This window comes from Helobdella robusta (genome assembly GCF_000326865.2).
Source record: "Helobdella robusta unplaced genomic scaffold HELROscaffold_88, whole genome shotgun sequence".
Taxonomy (NCBI): Eukaryota; Metazoa; Annelida; class Clitellata; order Rhynchobdellida; family Glossiphoniidae; genus Helobdella; species Helobdella robusta.
This window is the reverse complement of record NW_008705503.1, coordinates 373,845-386,433: the sequence shown is the minus strand read 5'-3', so window position 1 is coordinate 386,433 and position 12,589 is coordinate 373,845. Positions and strand designations below refer to the sequence as shown.

Here is a 12,589-nt window from a genome sequence, read left to right as displayed (position 1 = left end):
TAGAATCTTTTAACATCTGTGTGCCATTCTAAAAGCCGATTTTGGGTCGAGAAATAGTTTTAAGAATTTGTTTTAAAGTTATTTTTGTAAAAATATTTTATGAAAATTTACAAATTAATGTACAAACAACCCGATATTTTCTTTGTTCCTCTTATTAGTATTATCTCATTTTTGTAAAATTTGTCACAAATGGACACAAGACTGGTTAATAGCACGAACATTTTCATAGGTATGCTTCAAAGATCCAAAGTTCATTACTTATGAAATCAATGATTTTTTTCATTTTATAATAAAAAATAAATCAGATCAAAATCATCACATCCGTTATTTCCAGTACTGGCAGTTGCACTTGGATTCAATGCGGGATCAGACGTTGATTGTACGTGCGTGCGCGCTTCCTGCTATCAAAACATCCAAACTTGGATCTCGTTTTCAAGCTGTCAGGCGAGTTGTTCGTCAGTGAACATGACGGTTCTTGAGGTCAGGAGCCCGGAAAATATGACGACAATCAACGAAATAGTTCACAAAACTTTCGGCAACACGTATACCTGGGTAGATGTTCGTGTAGATGTTACCAGCCTAAAATATTATTGGTACTCTGATAACAGTGAAGTGCCAGCGGATTTCGTTGGATGGCCTCATATCTTTCCACCCACTCTTGCATTTTTCTATCACCCTGTTGTAAAACTGTCTGGAACATCATCAATTGACACCAATTCTTGTGTTTGCTACAATGGTTAGCGAGAAATTTTGAATTTATGTATAGCAATATGGTTTTGGCCAATAGGTCAAGGCTGCTCTATTGGCGTGACCGAGTTTAAATGCAAGAAGATCCCCCGTTTATAACATTCACTGTGTGTGTATGTGTGCGTGTGTGTGTATGTGTGCGTGTGTGTGTATGTGTGTGTGTGTGTGTGTATGTGTGCGTGTGTGTGTATGTGTGCGTGTGTGTGTATGTGTGTGTGTATGTGTCATGTGTGATTTACGTATGTTTGCATACGCTGTTCGTCCGCAGATTTTGATAACTCTGAAAAAATCCAAACAGTTGAAATAAAAAAATAGCATGGAACTAAAATATTTAAACAATTTTTAACAAAATACCCTCAAGGTACAAACACAGCAGCAACTACAGAAGCATCTTCGTCTGTTGCATCAGCATCGCTGTCAATCACATCAACAACAATGTCAATCACATCAACGTCATCAACAATGTTTGCAATGAATATACCAACAACAATCCCGATGTTGCTACCGAAACCACTGCCCCCAACAACACCAACACAACAAGAAGCAACTTCTTTATTAAATTTGCTATCCACATTCTCAACAACATCAACACTCACATCAACAACAACAGCAACTGAACCCTACGTTACCTTATCGTCAACACAAATGTCATCAACAACGACAAAAACATCAACTACAACATCAATATCACCTTCTACTATAACATCAACATTCCAACTAACAACAACCAAACAAACAACAGCCACAACTTCAGCATCAAATGTGGTCATCATAGTTAGTGTGACCATCATATCATCAGTAACATTGTCTGCTACTGTCTTATCTGCTATCATAATTTTCACTATGAAAAAAGCTAAACAATCACCAATTCTAATGTAAAAAATATCTTGAATTTTAATACTTTAAACTGGAACTTGCTTACTCGTGACTAAATAAGCTCATTTTTCGAATACATAAAGAACTGGATGGTTTTTTCATAATTTTAAGAATTAGCTGGTTTTCAAAAATCTTTTTTTTCAAACTTATCAATCATTAACGTTGATAAAAGATTAATTCAGGTCTAAAATAACAAATAATTCATTGAGAATTGAAAAAAATTAGTAACATTTTTCATATTTTAAAATGAACAAGTGGTTTTCAACGCTTTGAACCATGCGGTTTTCTAGAATGTGCTCTGTTTTCATATCTTAGTAATGCCAGGCCAGGAAAGCGACATCAAGAAATAATTTTCTAAAGTTCAATTTCAAAAACAAATTAACCACATTAATGTTCATTTGTCCATTGAACTCTTGTCCAGTGACTAAGATAACATTTCAAATAAAAAAAAACACGACAAAAATATGTAGCCATAAAATCCAATCCGATCCAATCAAAGGTTTTTCCATTTCATTTCTTAGCAAGATGAACTTTCATTTATTGCTATTATCTGATTGGCTTCAAAATTATTTAAATTTTTCTTCCTATTGAAAAAATAGCAGATCAGGAAGAATAATACGTTCTTAATGTATTATTATTTTATTATAATAATATTTATTATTATAATAATAATAATAAATATATTATACTTTAAGTACTTATGAATTTTTTAAAACAATAGAATATATATCGCCGCCTGACACTCTGTAATGCATCGTTTGATGTCCGCCATCTTGTTTCTCAACAACCGGAAGTTTTTGAAGTCCGCCATTTTGTTTTTCTGCAACCGGAAGTTGTTGGCGTCCGCCATCTTGTTTTTCTGCAACCGGAAGTTGTTGGCGGTGGCCATATTGCGTATCCGCTATCCTAGGTTGTGGACGACGATCTCCATCTTGTTTATCTTTTAACGGAAATGAATCTGTTGTATCATTTCCGGTTTTGTTATTTAAATCGTTGGAGATATCGATGTTGACACTGTGGCTCGCGTTGTCCATGTCATGGTTTGTTGTGTTAATGTCATCGTTACTGTTGTATAGTGTAAGCAAATCTGGAACAATACTACTGTTTACGTACATATCTTGTTGATGTTGTTGTTGTTTATGTTGTTGTTGTTGATGTTGTTGCTGTTGTTGATGTTGTTGTTGATGTTGTTGATGTTGTTGTTGATGTTGTTGTTGTTGATGTTGTTGATGTTGTTGTGAAATTGTTGCACAGTTGGCATCAGAATATATGGGGTAATCATAGAAACTCGATGAACTATACACGAATCTGTGGCCATCATCATCGTTGTTGTTGTTGTTGTTGTTTCTATTAAGGTTACAAGTGAGATATGAAACTTTAGAGATTTATTATTACCAATACATAACGGACGAAATACTACAAAGAAATACTTACTTTTTTATAACACGTTTATACACGAATGCAGACACGACAGCCACTACCACGACCACCAACGCACAGCTGCTAATGGCGATGGCTGCTAAAACGCCGGCTATTAATTGAACAAAATTATGAATGGCATAATTATTAACTATAATAATATATTATATATAGTAGTTGCTGTAGTAGCAGCAAGTGCAGTAGTAGTAGTAGTAGTTGTTGTTGTTGTTGTTGTTATTGCTGCTGTTGTTGTTGTTGTAGTAATAGTAGTAGTATTAGCAGTAATAGTAATAGTAGTATGGTTAATTGCATTGTCATGTTTTTTTAGGTTTTTCAACCAATATAACGATTCTTATTTATTATTAATATTTTTCTTATTATCATTATTATTATAAAAAAAAATTCTCATTCTTATTTGTATTATTCTTATTTTTCTCATTCTTATTATTCTTCATTTCAATTTTTATTTATTATAATTATTTTTCTTATTATTATTATTATTAACAAAAAAAAAACAAAACAAACTGTCGTATTTATTAGTAGTAGTTGTTGTTGATGATGAAGATGATTTCGTTGTTGTTGTTTTTGTTGTTGTTATCGCTGCTGATGACGATGACGTCATTTCGTCTCCATGTAAAGTTCTACCTATGGATCAAAAGCCTAACTTTCAGAAACACGTAAGTAAATAACTTTAATCAGCTAACCTGTAATAACCAACGATGAAAAAAGTTTATTAAACATTTATTTTTATATAATTTTTCACAAATAAAATTGAATAAGAATACGGAGAATATAAGAAGCTACTCAAAATGATCAACTGACCATTACCCATGCATATAGCGGCAAAATATTTATCTCCATCCTCTTCCAAGCAGCTTGTGGCGAACCACAAAAAATCGCCACTACCACCACCACTGTTACTACTACTACTACCGCTACTACTACTACCGCTACTACTACTATTGCTGCTGCTGCTGCTGCTTCTACTGCCACTATTACCATTGCTACCATTATTATTATTTTTTTTAATATATACACAAGAATTTTCAATTTGTTCACTTGGTTGTTCATTTGCCCAGTTGAATTCTTTGATTGTAAGAGCTGTGGAGTGAAAAATAATTACGGGTTTAATAATTTAACTGTGTCTATACAGTTAAATTTTCATCATTCCAATAGTCATCATCGTCTTAACAATTCATCATCGACGTCATCTTTACCATCATCATTGTCATAATCATCATCTTCTTCATCAGTGTCACGGTCAACTATCATCGTCATCTTTCCAATCCTCATTGTCCATATCATCGTCGTGAAGAAATAAAAACTCCTTACAAGTTTTTACATCATCTTCATCATCCTCATCATCATCATCCTCATTCCACATCCAAATTCCTTTAACCAAACCAATCCAAAACGCGTTAGAACTATCCAACAGCTCGTCATCCATTTGGTTTATCCAATATTCAATCTGTCTTAATCTCATACTTTCATTCAATCCGTTTACATTTTTCAATCCTTCCTCCTTCAATCCGTTCACAATTTTCAATCCTTCCTCTTTCAGTCCATCATTTTTTATTCCTGCATCCATTGATCTGTTATCCTTACTCCCAGAGTTTCTCAAATTATCGATATATGTATCTTTATTCGTGGATAAATTTGGATATCCAAATGATAGTATATCTCCGTTGTTGTCCAAGCAGTTCTTTCTGGCTTTGAAATAATTAAAAGTTGGCTTCAAAACGAATACTATGCAGTCGCTATCAGACGGATGGAAGACACGGTAATCGTTCCATGCTCTGAGGAAATGATTTCTGGAACATTTTTCTGAAATTGTTAATGTTAATTTTTAGAATGAATTAATTGAATGATCAGTTAGTCACTTCTTCATTCCTTCATTCATTCGTTCGTTCGTTCTTTCATTTATCTCGTTGTCTATCTACCAACGGAGGTTCGTATTGTTGGGGTAAGTTGTTAAAAGTCAATTTGGAGTTGAGTCGTTGGAAGTCGGGAAATTTGAAGTCAAGAAAAGAAGTCGAGACAGGACAGCATAGCATAAGTCAAGTCGTGTTCTTATGAAAAGTCAATTCTTTGGTCTGATTTGTTGGTTGGTTTGTTGGTTCGTTCGTTGGTTTGTTTGTTCGTTCATATTTTGTTCGTTTATCATCCAGAGATATAGATGTTTATATATTGAAAAATAGATATCAATTCATTCATTCGTCCATTCATTCATTTAATTGTTCATTGAAAACAAACCGTTATTCAAGTTGAACTGGCAGATGAAGGAGTGTAGGCTGTCATGTTGATCGCTATATATATATATTCATGGAGGGCCGCATGAAGCTGTTTCGTTCTCCAGCTGCTCCAGAACCCAGCACCACAGTGTTTGCTAGGTTTGATTTTGTTTTATAGCATTATTTCAAAAGTTTCATAGTGACGATTTTATGATAACATATGATCTGATGATGATGATGATGATGGTGGTGGTGGTGATGGTGATGATGTTGATGATGATAATGATGACGACAATGATGATGAGGATGACAATGATGATGATGACGATTCTGAAATAATGTTTGTGTGCGTGTGTGTGTGCGCTTGCGTGTATGTGATTGTTTATGATGATAATAAGACGACGATGATGACGATGATGATGATGATGATGTCGATGATGATGATGATGATGAAACAAAAATGATGATAAAAAGATCACAGTCATGACCTTTCAAATCAGGTACCCAAAGCCAAAAATCTGAGGAAACAAATTGGGCATTAATCAAAACGCTTTCGCCGAAGCTGTTGTTGTGGTTGTTATTGTTGTTGTTGCTGCTGCTGCTGTTGTTGTTGATGTTGTTATTGTTGTTGCTGATGTTTTTGTTGTTGATGTTATTATTGTTGTTGTTGTTGTTTTTTGCAGACAACACGCTGCTTAACAAGTTTTCAACCTCAATTGAATTTTCTCTAAAACTCAATAGCTTCATATCTACAATTTATTATTATTAGTATTAGTAGTAGTAATAGTAGTAGTAGCAGTAGTAGTAGTAGCAGCAGCAGCAGCAGTAGTAGTAACAGCAGTAGTAGAAGTTATAAATTTATAAAAAAAAATGTCTTACCCAGATTCTTACAATGAGATTTTCCATCTTTCACCGATTTTACCATTTTAATGTTGCAACTCAAACAAAATACTTTATTATCGTTGTTATTATTATTATTATTATTATTACTACTACTACTGCTGCTGCTGCTGCTGCTGCTGCTGCTGCTACGGCCACTACTACAAACGATATCTCTGTATAGGCAGCTATTAGCATCAGTATATGGCTCACTGTTATAGTTATTGTTGTTATTAATATTATTATCATTGTTGTTGTTGTTGTCGTTGTCGTTGTTGTTGTTGTTGATCGGACTCACTGATGACAGTAACATCAGTGCCATTAATAACGTACTAAAAATACTAACAATAACGTTAAGACCGCTCATGTTTATTTGCTTTCTTATCTCAAACTTAACAATAACAACAATAACATTAATAGTAATAATAATAATAACAACAACAATAATAACAATAAATAGAGTCAAAATGATATTTAACTCGTTATAATAACATAGGCAATTTAGTTTGAAATAACTGATTAACAGATTTGATTAATAACACTGTAACATTTATATACGTGTGTGTTTGTTTGTGTGTGTGTGTGTGTGTGTGTTTGTGTATATACATGTATAAATAGCTTATATATGTTTGTCTATACATATAAATATATTGAAGTTTGTATGTCATATAAAGTTTTATACGAAGTATGCCAATGTATTTCAAACAATGAAAATCGATGAAAAACACAGTGAAACAAAGAATGGGTAACATATGTTAATGTGTGTGTGTGTGTGTGTGTGTGTATGTGTGTGTGTGTGTGTGTGTGTGTGTGTGTGTGTGTGTGTGTGTGTGTGTGGTGTGTGTGTGTGTGTGTGACAGAGACTGTGTATCGATAAAAAGTAAAATTGACTGTCTATAATTACTAAATTTTAAGTTGATGACAACCGTCATCATCAAGTTCCTCCTCATCTTCTTCAACGCCATCACCACCACCATCATCATCACCATCACCACCACCATCATCATCACCATCATCATCACCGTAACTTCTATAATGATAATAATCATCGTCGTCGTCGTCATCATCACCAACCACTAGCATCATTATCACCACCAACCATTACCATCATCATTATCATCACCAACCACTAACATCATCATCATCACCAACCACTAACATCGTCATCATCACCAGCCACTACCATCATCATCATCACCAACCACTAACATCATCATCATCACCAAACCTTAACATTAATATCATCACCAACCACCACTACCACCACCATCATCACCATCACCGACCACCACCATCATCACCATCACCAACCACCACCATCATCTTCTAACACTCCTGAACTGGAGGTAGCTGGATTCCACCAGCTGCGACTTCTTCCACTCGCCATCATCTTCACCGTCCCCTCGGCGACCATACTCTGAACTATCATTACCAGCACCGCCGTCCTTTTTTTCATCATAATCATCGTCGTCGTCTTTCTCATCATTATCAGGATCAGCGAACTCTGGGGGTATCTTAAAAGTGACCGGGATGTAGACGATGCAGGGGTCGTTGATGAGGCTACTCGGCTTTATATCACCATGCAAAAATAACCTTTGGGGTGAAAATGATGATGATGATGGTGGTAGTGATGATGATGATGATAATGGTGGTGGGGATGATGATGAAGATGGTGGTGATGTTTAAAATGATGATGATGGTGATGATGATGATGATGATGATGGTGGTGGCGGTGAGGATGACGATAATGGTGGTGAGAATGATGGTGAAGATGGTGGTGATGTTTAAAATGATGATGGTGGTGGTGATGATGATGATGATGGTGGTGGTGATGATGATGATGATGGTGGTGATGATGATGATGATGGTGGTGATGATGATGATGACGAGGGCGATTATGGTGAATAATGCTGCTGTTTGTGATTGATATTATCATTCAGTTGCTTATATGTTTTTTCATTTATTCATTCATGTATTCATTCATTCCAACATTCATTCATTTTTGATTCATTCATTCATTCACGGACTTTTCAAGCCATTTGAGAGGGAAGCAGAGAACAATGCTGACGACGACCAGCATGAGAGCCAGGAAACACTGAATGTAAAATTCAGCTGGATAAAGGAATGAATGAATGAATGAACGAACGAACGAACGAATGAATGAATGAGTAGATGGGTAGTTGGATGAATAAAATTAAAATACTAACGTTTATCACGAAAATCGGCGCCTGCAAAAATATGAATGAACGAATGATTGAATGAACAAATGAATGAATAGATATTTAATTAATAAACATATTAGTGAGCGAATCATCTAATTAAAAAGCCAAATTAGCAAAGCCATCACTTTTGTTAGCATCGCTAGAGTTGTGCCCGACGCTTTGTTTACCTCTTTTATTAATCCTTTTATTATTATTTTTACTCTTATTATTATTATTATTAATAATAATTAAATTATTACTACTACTACTAGTACTACTACTAATTTTGTTATTAGTTGCAATATTGATTTCTTGGTCTGTGCCATTTGGAGAAACTTTGGGTATATCTGATAATAATAATATCAATAATAATAATAAATTTTATTATTATTATAAATTTTATTATTATTATTGTTATAATTATTAGTTAATTTAATTAAGTAATAAATATAATTACTATGATTAATAGCTCCGCCAGCATTTTTTCTCTGCGGACAGCTTAATAAAAATAATGAAAATAATAATAGCAATCGTACTTCTATTTGTTCATTCATTCATTTTTTTTATCATTTCATAATTTATATTTACAAACTTATATTCTGAAAGCGAGCTAAGGTAAACAATAACAATTATGTATCTTTGGTACGTTCAAAATTAGAAAAGCTAGCGCTTTATTTTTTTTTTCACAACATCAATAAAAAAAAGGAACAATGACATCATCACGAACACCATTCAGAAAAACATCTACACTGATGACGTCATTGCAACAACAACATCAACGACAACAACAACACTGCCAACAGCAACAACATCAACACTACACAACCAACAACAACATCAACTCCAAACAATACCGACAACAAAAAAACGTTTACCCTAATGGCGATGACGACCGTGATGACGGTAATGATGATGACGTCGATATGACGTCATAGCGTAAGGAGACACGTTAATTTCACGCACGGAGTGGCGTAAGATGAATGTCTACACAGATTGATGGATCGTATGCAAACATACAAATATACAAAACATACAAAAATACAAAAATACAAAACACGCAAACATACAAACAAACATACATACATACAAAAAATACAAGTATCTACACATACATACATACATACAAACATACTAAAAATTACATTTTTTGTAAGAGAGGTTTCTAACTAACATGCAAACAAACAAACACACATACATACAACCATACATACAATCATACAAACATACAGAGAAGTATATAGACAAAAATAGATATACACATATCAAATACAATTCAGCGCTCTTATTGTATCATTACAGTTACTACAAATATTACAATAGTATTACCACTACTACTACCACTGCTGCTGCTACTACTACTAAGGCTGCTGCTACTACTACTAAGGCTGCTGCTGCTACTGCTGCTACTACTATAACTACTACTACTGCTGCTGCTGCTGCTGCTGCTGCTACTGCTGTTGCAGTAACCTTATTTTCAACGCAATAATGTACAGTATATACAAACTAATATACAACTTGTGCACATTAATAAACAATACATACAATACATACACTTTAACATACAATACATACACTCAAACATAAAACATATACACATCAACATACAAAGTTTTTTTGTTGGTTTTTAAACGACAGCCCCAAAGATTCACTCCAGACTGGTTTGGTTCCCTTGTGGCATACAACTAAATTAAGCCATGTCGTTGTCGTTGTTGTAGCCACTACTATTACTGCTACCACAACAACTACTACTGCTACTACTACTACTTCAAAACTGTTACTTCTACTATTATCATCACAAAAAATTCAACTAATATTACTATCACTTTATTACTACTACTAACTCTACTACTACTAATAATATTAACTGTTACTACAACCATGTACTATGAAGCTGCAAAATACAAGTAGTTTCTGTAATGGCTACAGTTACTACAACTAGAATGAAAGTGAAACTTAATGTTAATTAAATGCAGATCTAGTTCTAACAATACGACTGTTACTACAACTACCGCATTGTCATTTTCATCAACGTCGCCCTAATTGCTATAAGCTGCAACAGCCGAAGCAGCAGCAACAGCAGCTTCTTTACCATCTACATCACCATTATCAAAAACATCAACGACATCATCAACAATCTCACTCACATCAACCTCAAAAAAATTCTCCTCATCATCACCACAAACTCTAACATCGCCAAACTATTGCCTTTGTCTTCTCAACATCACCACGGACACAAACATCATCGTCTTCGTCGTCGTCTTCATCATCATCAAAGTGTATTCCTATATAAGACCATTCGAATCTTTTCCAGAAGTACTTACTTTTAGTCCTATGCAGGTTATGTCTGTTGGCGCGTGTGTTATTATTAATATTATATTAATTATATTATTATTATTATTATTATTATTATCATCATTATCATTATTATTATTATTATTATTAATGATGTTGTTGTTGTTGTTGTTGTTGTTGTCAATGATATTGTTTTAATAGTAGTAGTAGTAGTAGTTGTTGTTGTAGTAGTAGTACTAGTAGTTGTTGTTGTTGTTGTTGTTGTTGTTGTTGTTGAAGTAGTATAGTAGTAGTAGTAGTAGTAGTAGTAGTAGTAGTAGTAGTAGTGGTAATAGTAGTAGTAGTAGTAGTAGTAGTAGTAGTAGTAGTAGAAGTAATAGTAGTAGTTGTTGTAGTAGTGTAGTTGTAGTAGTAGTTGTTGTTCTTGTAGTAGTAGTAGTTGTTGTTGTTGTTGTTGTAGTAGTTGTAGTTGTAACTGTTTCAACTCTTCTTAATAATGGTAGTAATGTTCTAACATATGTGTCATCAAAATAGCTCATTCTTCTAATCTTATTCAACCTTACAAATCATCAATTAGTTGTAGAAATAGAATGCGGAAGATATGAATGTCATTATCATGAACAATTATTGTATTATTATCAAGACGTTAGAGTTGTGAGGGAACTGTTTAATGAACATTGTCTTCATCATTTTAGCTTTTTGATTGAGACGTTCACAACATCAACAACAACAAAAACAACATTAACAACAACAACAACATCAACAACATCCTCAACAACATCCTCAACAACATCCTCAACAACAACATCAGAAAGAACTTTATCAACAACATCACATCAACATCAACAACAGCAACAACAACCACATCAGCAACAACAACCGCAACAACAGTAATCTAGATCGATCAGGTCTGTTTATACTTATCACGTTTCTCCACAAACAAACACACGTTTGTATATTTGCATGTGTGTATAATTTGTATGTTTGTGTGTATATACATTTGTTTGTTTGTATGTATAAATACAATAAACAAAAATTATACAAAAGCTAATTTTTACAACGCTAATTGCAAAGAGATCTCAAAAGCTCTCCCCATAAGAATAAAAAAATCAAGTAAGCATTGCTAATTCAATGAAAATAGGTAAGTTTTCAATTCTATTCTAAGCAAAGCGGAAAATATGTTTGACCTTGTTAGAGAAGTGGCTGGTTGGCTCAACCAGACGACAGAACCAACTAGGACCACGTCAGGCGATCCAATCAGCAAGGAAGTCTGTTCACATCGTCCGAACTCAAATGCCCACCCCATCCAGATGTCTCTTTGCTGAACTTGCACAGTAACCATCCAAGAGCTAGGCCTTATAAGAATCCAAAAATTAATACACCGATTTTTAAAATTACTTTTTTTTCAATATGTTAAGACTTCAGTTACTCCTTCGAACTTCAGCTTTTTTGCGACAAGCCTTGCAGTTAGATTTTAAACTGACTGGAGCATATTGATTGATTTATCCGGTTCATTTAAAACACAATTGCCACAGTCGTCCTGTCATGATGTAGCAAAAGCGGATTCACATCTGATAACTTTTTTAACTGTTCTTCCATTGTAAGATTGCCATGAGTGAGGTTGTAGATATTTATCTTCTTCTAAGGACATTCTTTATTTACCCTATTAAAATATAAAGACTTATGTTTAAAAGTTTATCAGCGTGTTTATTTGCAAATAAAAATTCTACAAACACAGCGCGCGCACACATAAACACATTTACACACACGCACACACAAATACACACACATATATATATATATATATACACAATTCACACGTACACACAGACGTACGTAAATAAACGACGTATATGTATGCAAATGTTTACTTTGTATACACACAGGTATCCGTACGCACATACCCACACACATGCACACACATATACATACACACATATATAC

The 12,589-nt window shown here is 34.0% G+C and overlaps 3 protein-coding genes across 3 annotated transcripts in view; 1 reads left to right on the top strand and 2 right to left on the bottom strand.

Moving 5' to 3' along the window:
- HELRODRAFT_182563 (hypothetical protein) overlaps window positions 1-1,981 on the top strand; it is a gene marked incomplete at both ends in the record, with an annotated part of 8,039 nt that extends 6,058 nt beyond the window's left edge. Inside the window, 4 exons of the mRNA XM_009032811.1 lie at window positions 335-542; window positions 1,109-1,211; window positions 1,490-1,521; window positions 1,879-1,981. Of these exons, the coding sequence (XP_009031059.1) occupies window positions 335-542; window positions 1,109-1,211; window positions 1,490-1,521; window positions 1,879-1,981 (446 nt within the window). The remainder of the gene's footprint in view (window positions 1-334; window positions 543-1,108; window positions 1,212-1,489; window positions 1,522-1,878) is intronic.
- Window positions 1,982-2,321: 340 nt separating this feature from the next.
- HELRODRAFT_182562 (hypothetical protein) lies at window positions 2,322-6,198 on the bottom strand (the record flags this gene model as incomplete). The annotated part of the gene is made up of 6 exons (XM_009032810.1): window positions 2,322-2,970; window positions 3,058-3,154; window positions 3,865-4,143; window positions 4,375-4,866; window positions 5,762-6,022; window positions 6,153-6,198. 6 exons carry the CDS (start codon window positions 6,196-6,198, stop codon window positions 2,322-2,324), a joined length of 1,824 nt encoding a protein of 607 aa, XP_009031058.1.
- Window positions 6,199-7,471: 1,273 nt separating this feature from the next.
- The window catches only part of HELRODRAFT_182561 (hypothetical protein), a gene marked incomplete at both ends in the record, with an annotated part of 6,606 nt that continues 1,488 nt past the window's right edge, over window positions 7,472-12,589 (bottom strand). Inside the window, 6 exons of the mRNA XM_009032809.1 lie at window positions 7,472-7,745; window positions 8,180-8,264; window positions 8,360-8,380; window positions 10,543-10,697; window positions 11,833-12,000; window positions 12,130-12,185. Of these exons, the coding sequence (XP_009031057.1) occupies window positions 7,472-7,745; window positions 8,180-8,264; window positions 8,360-8,380; window positions 10,543-10,697; window positions 11,833-12,000; window positions 12,130-12,185 (759 nt within the window). The remainder of the gene's footprint in view (window positions 7,746-8,179; window positions 8,265-8,359; window positions 8,381-10,542; window positions 10,698-11,832; window positions 12,001-12,129; window positions 12,186-12,589) is intronic.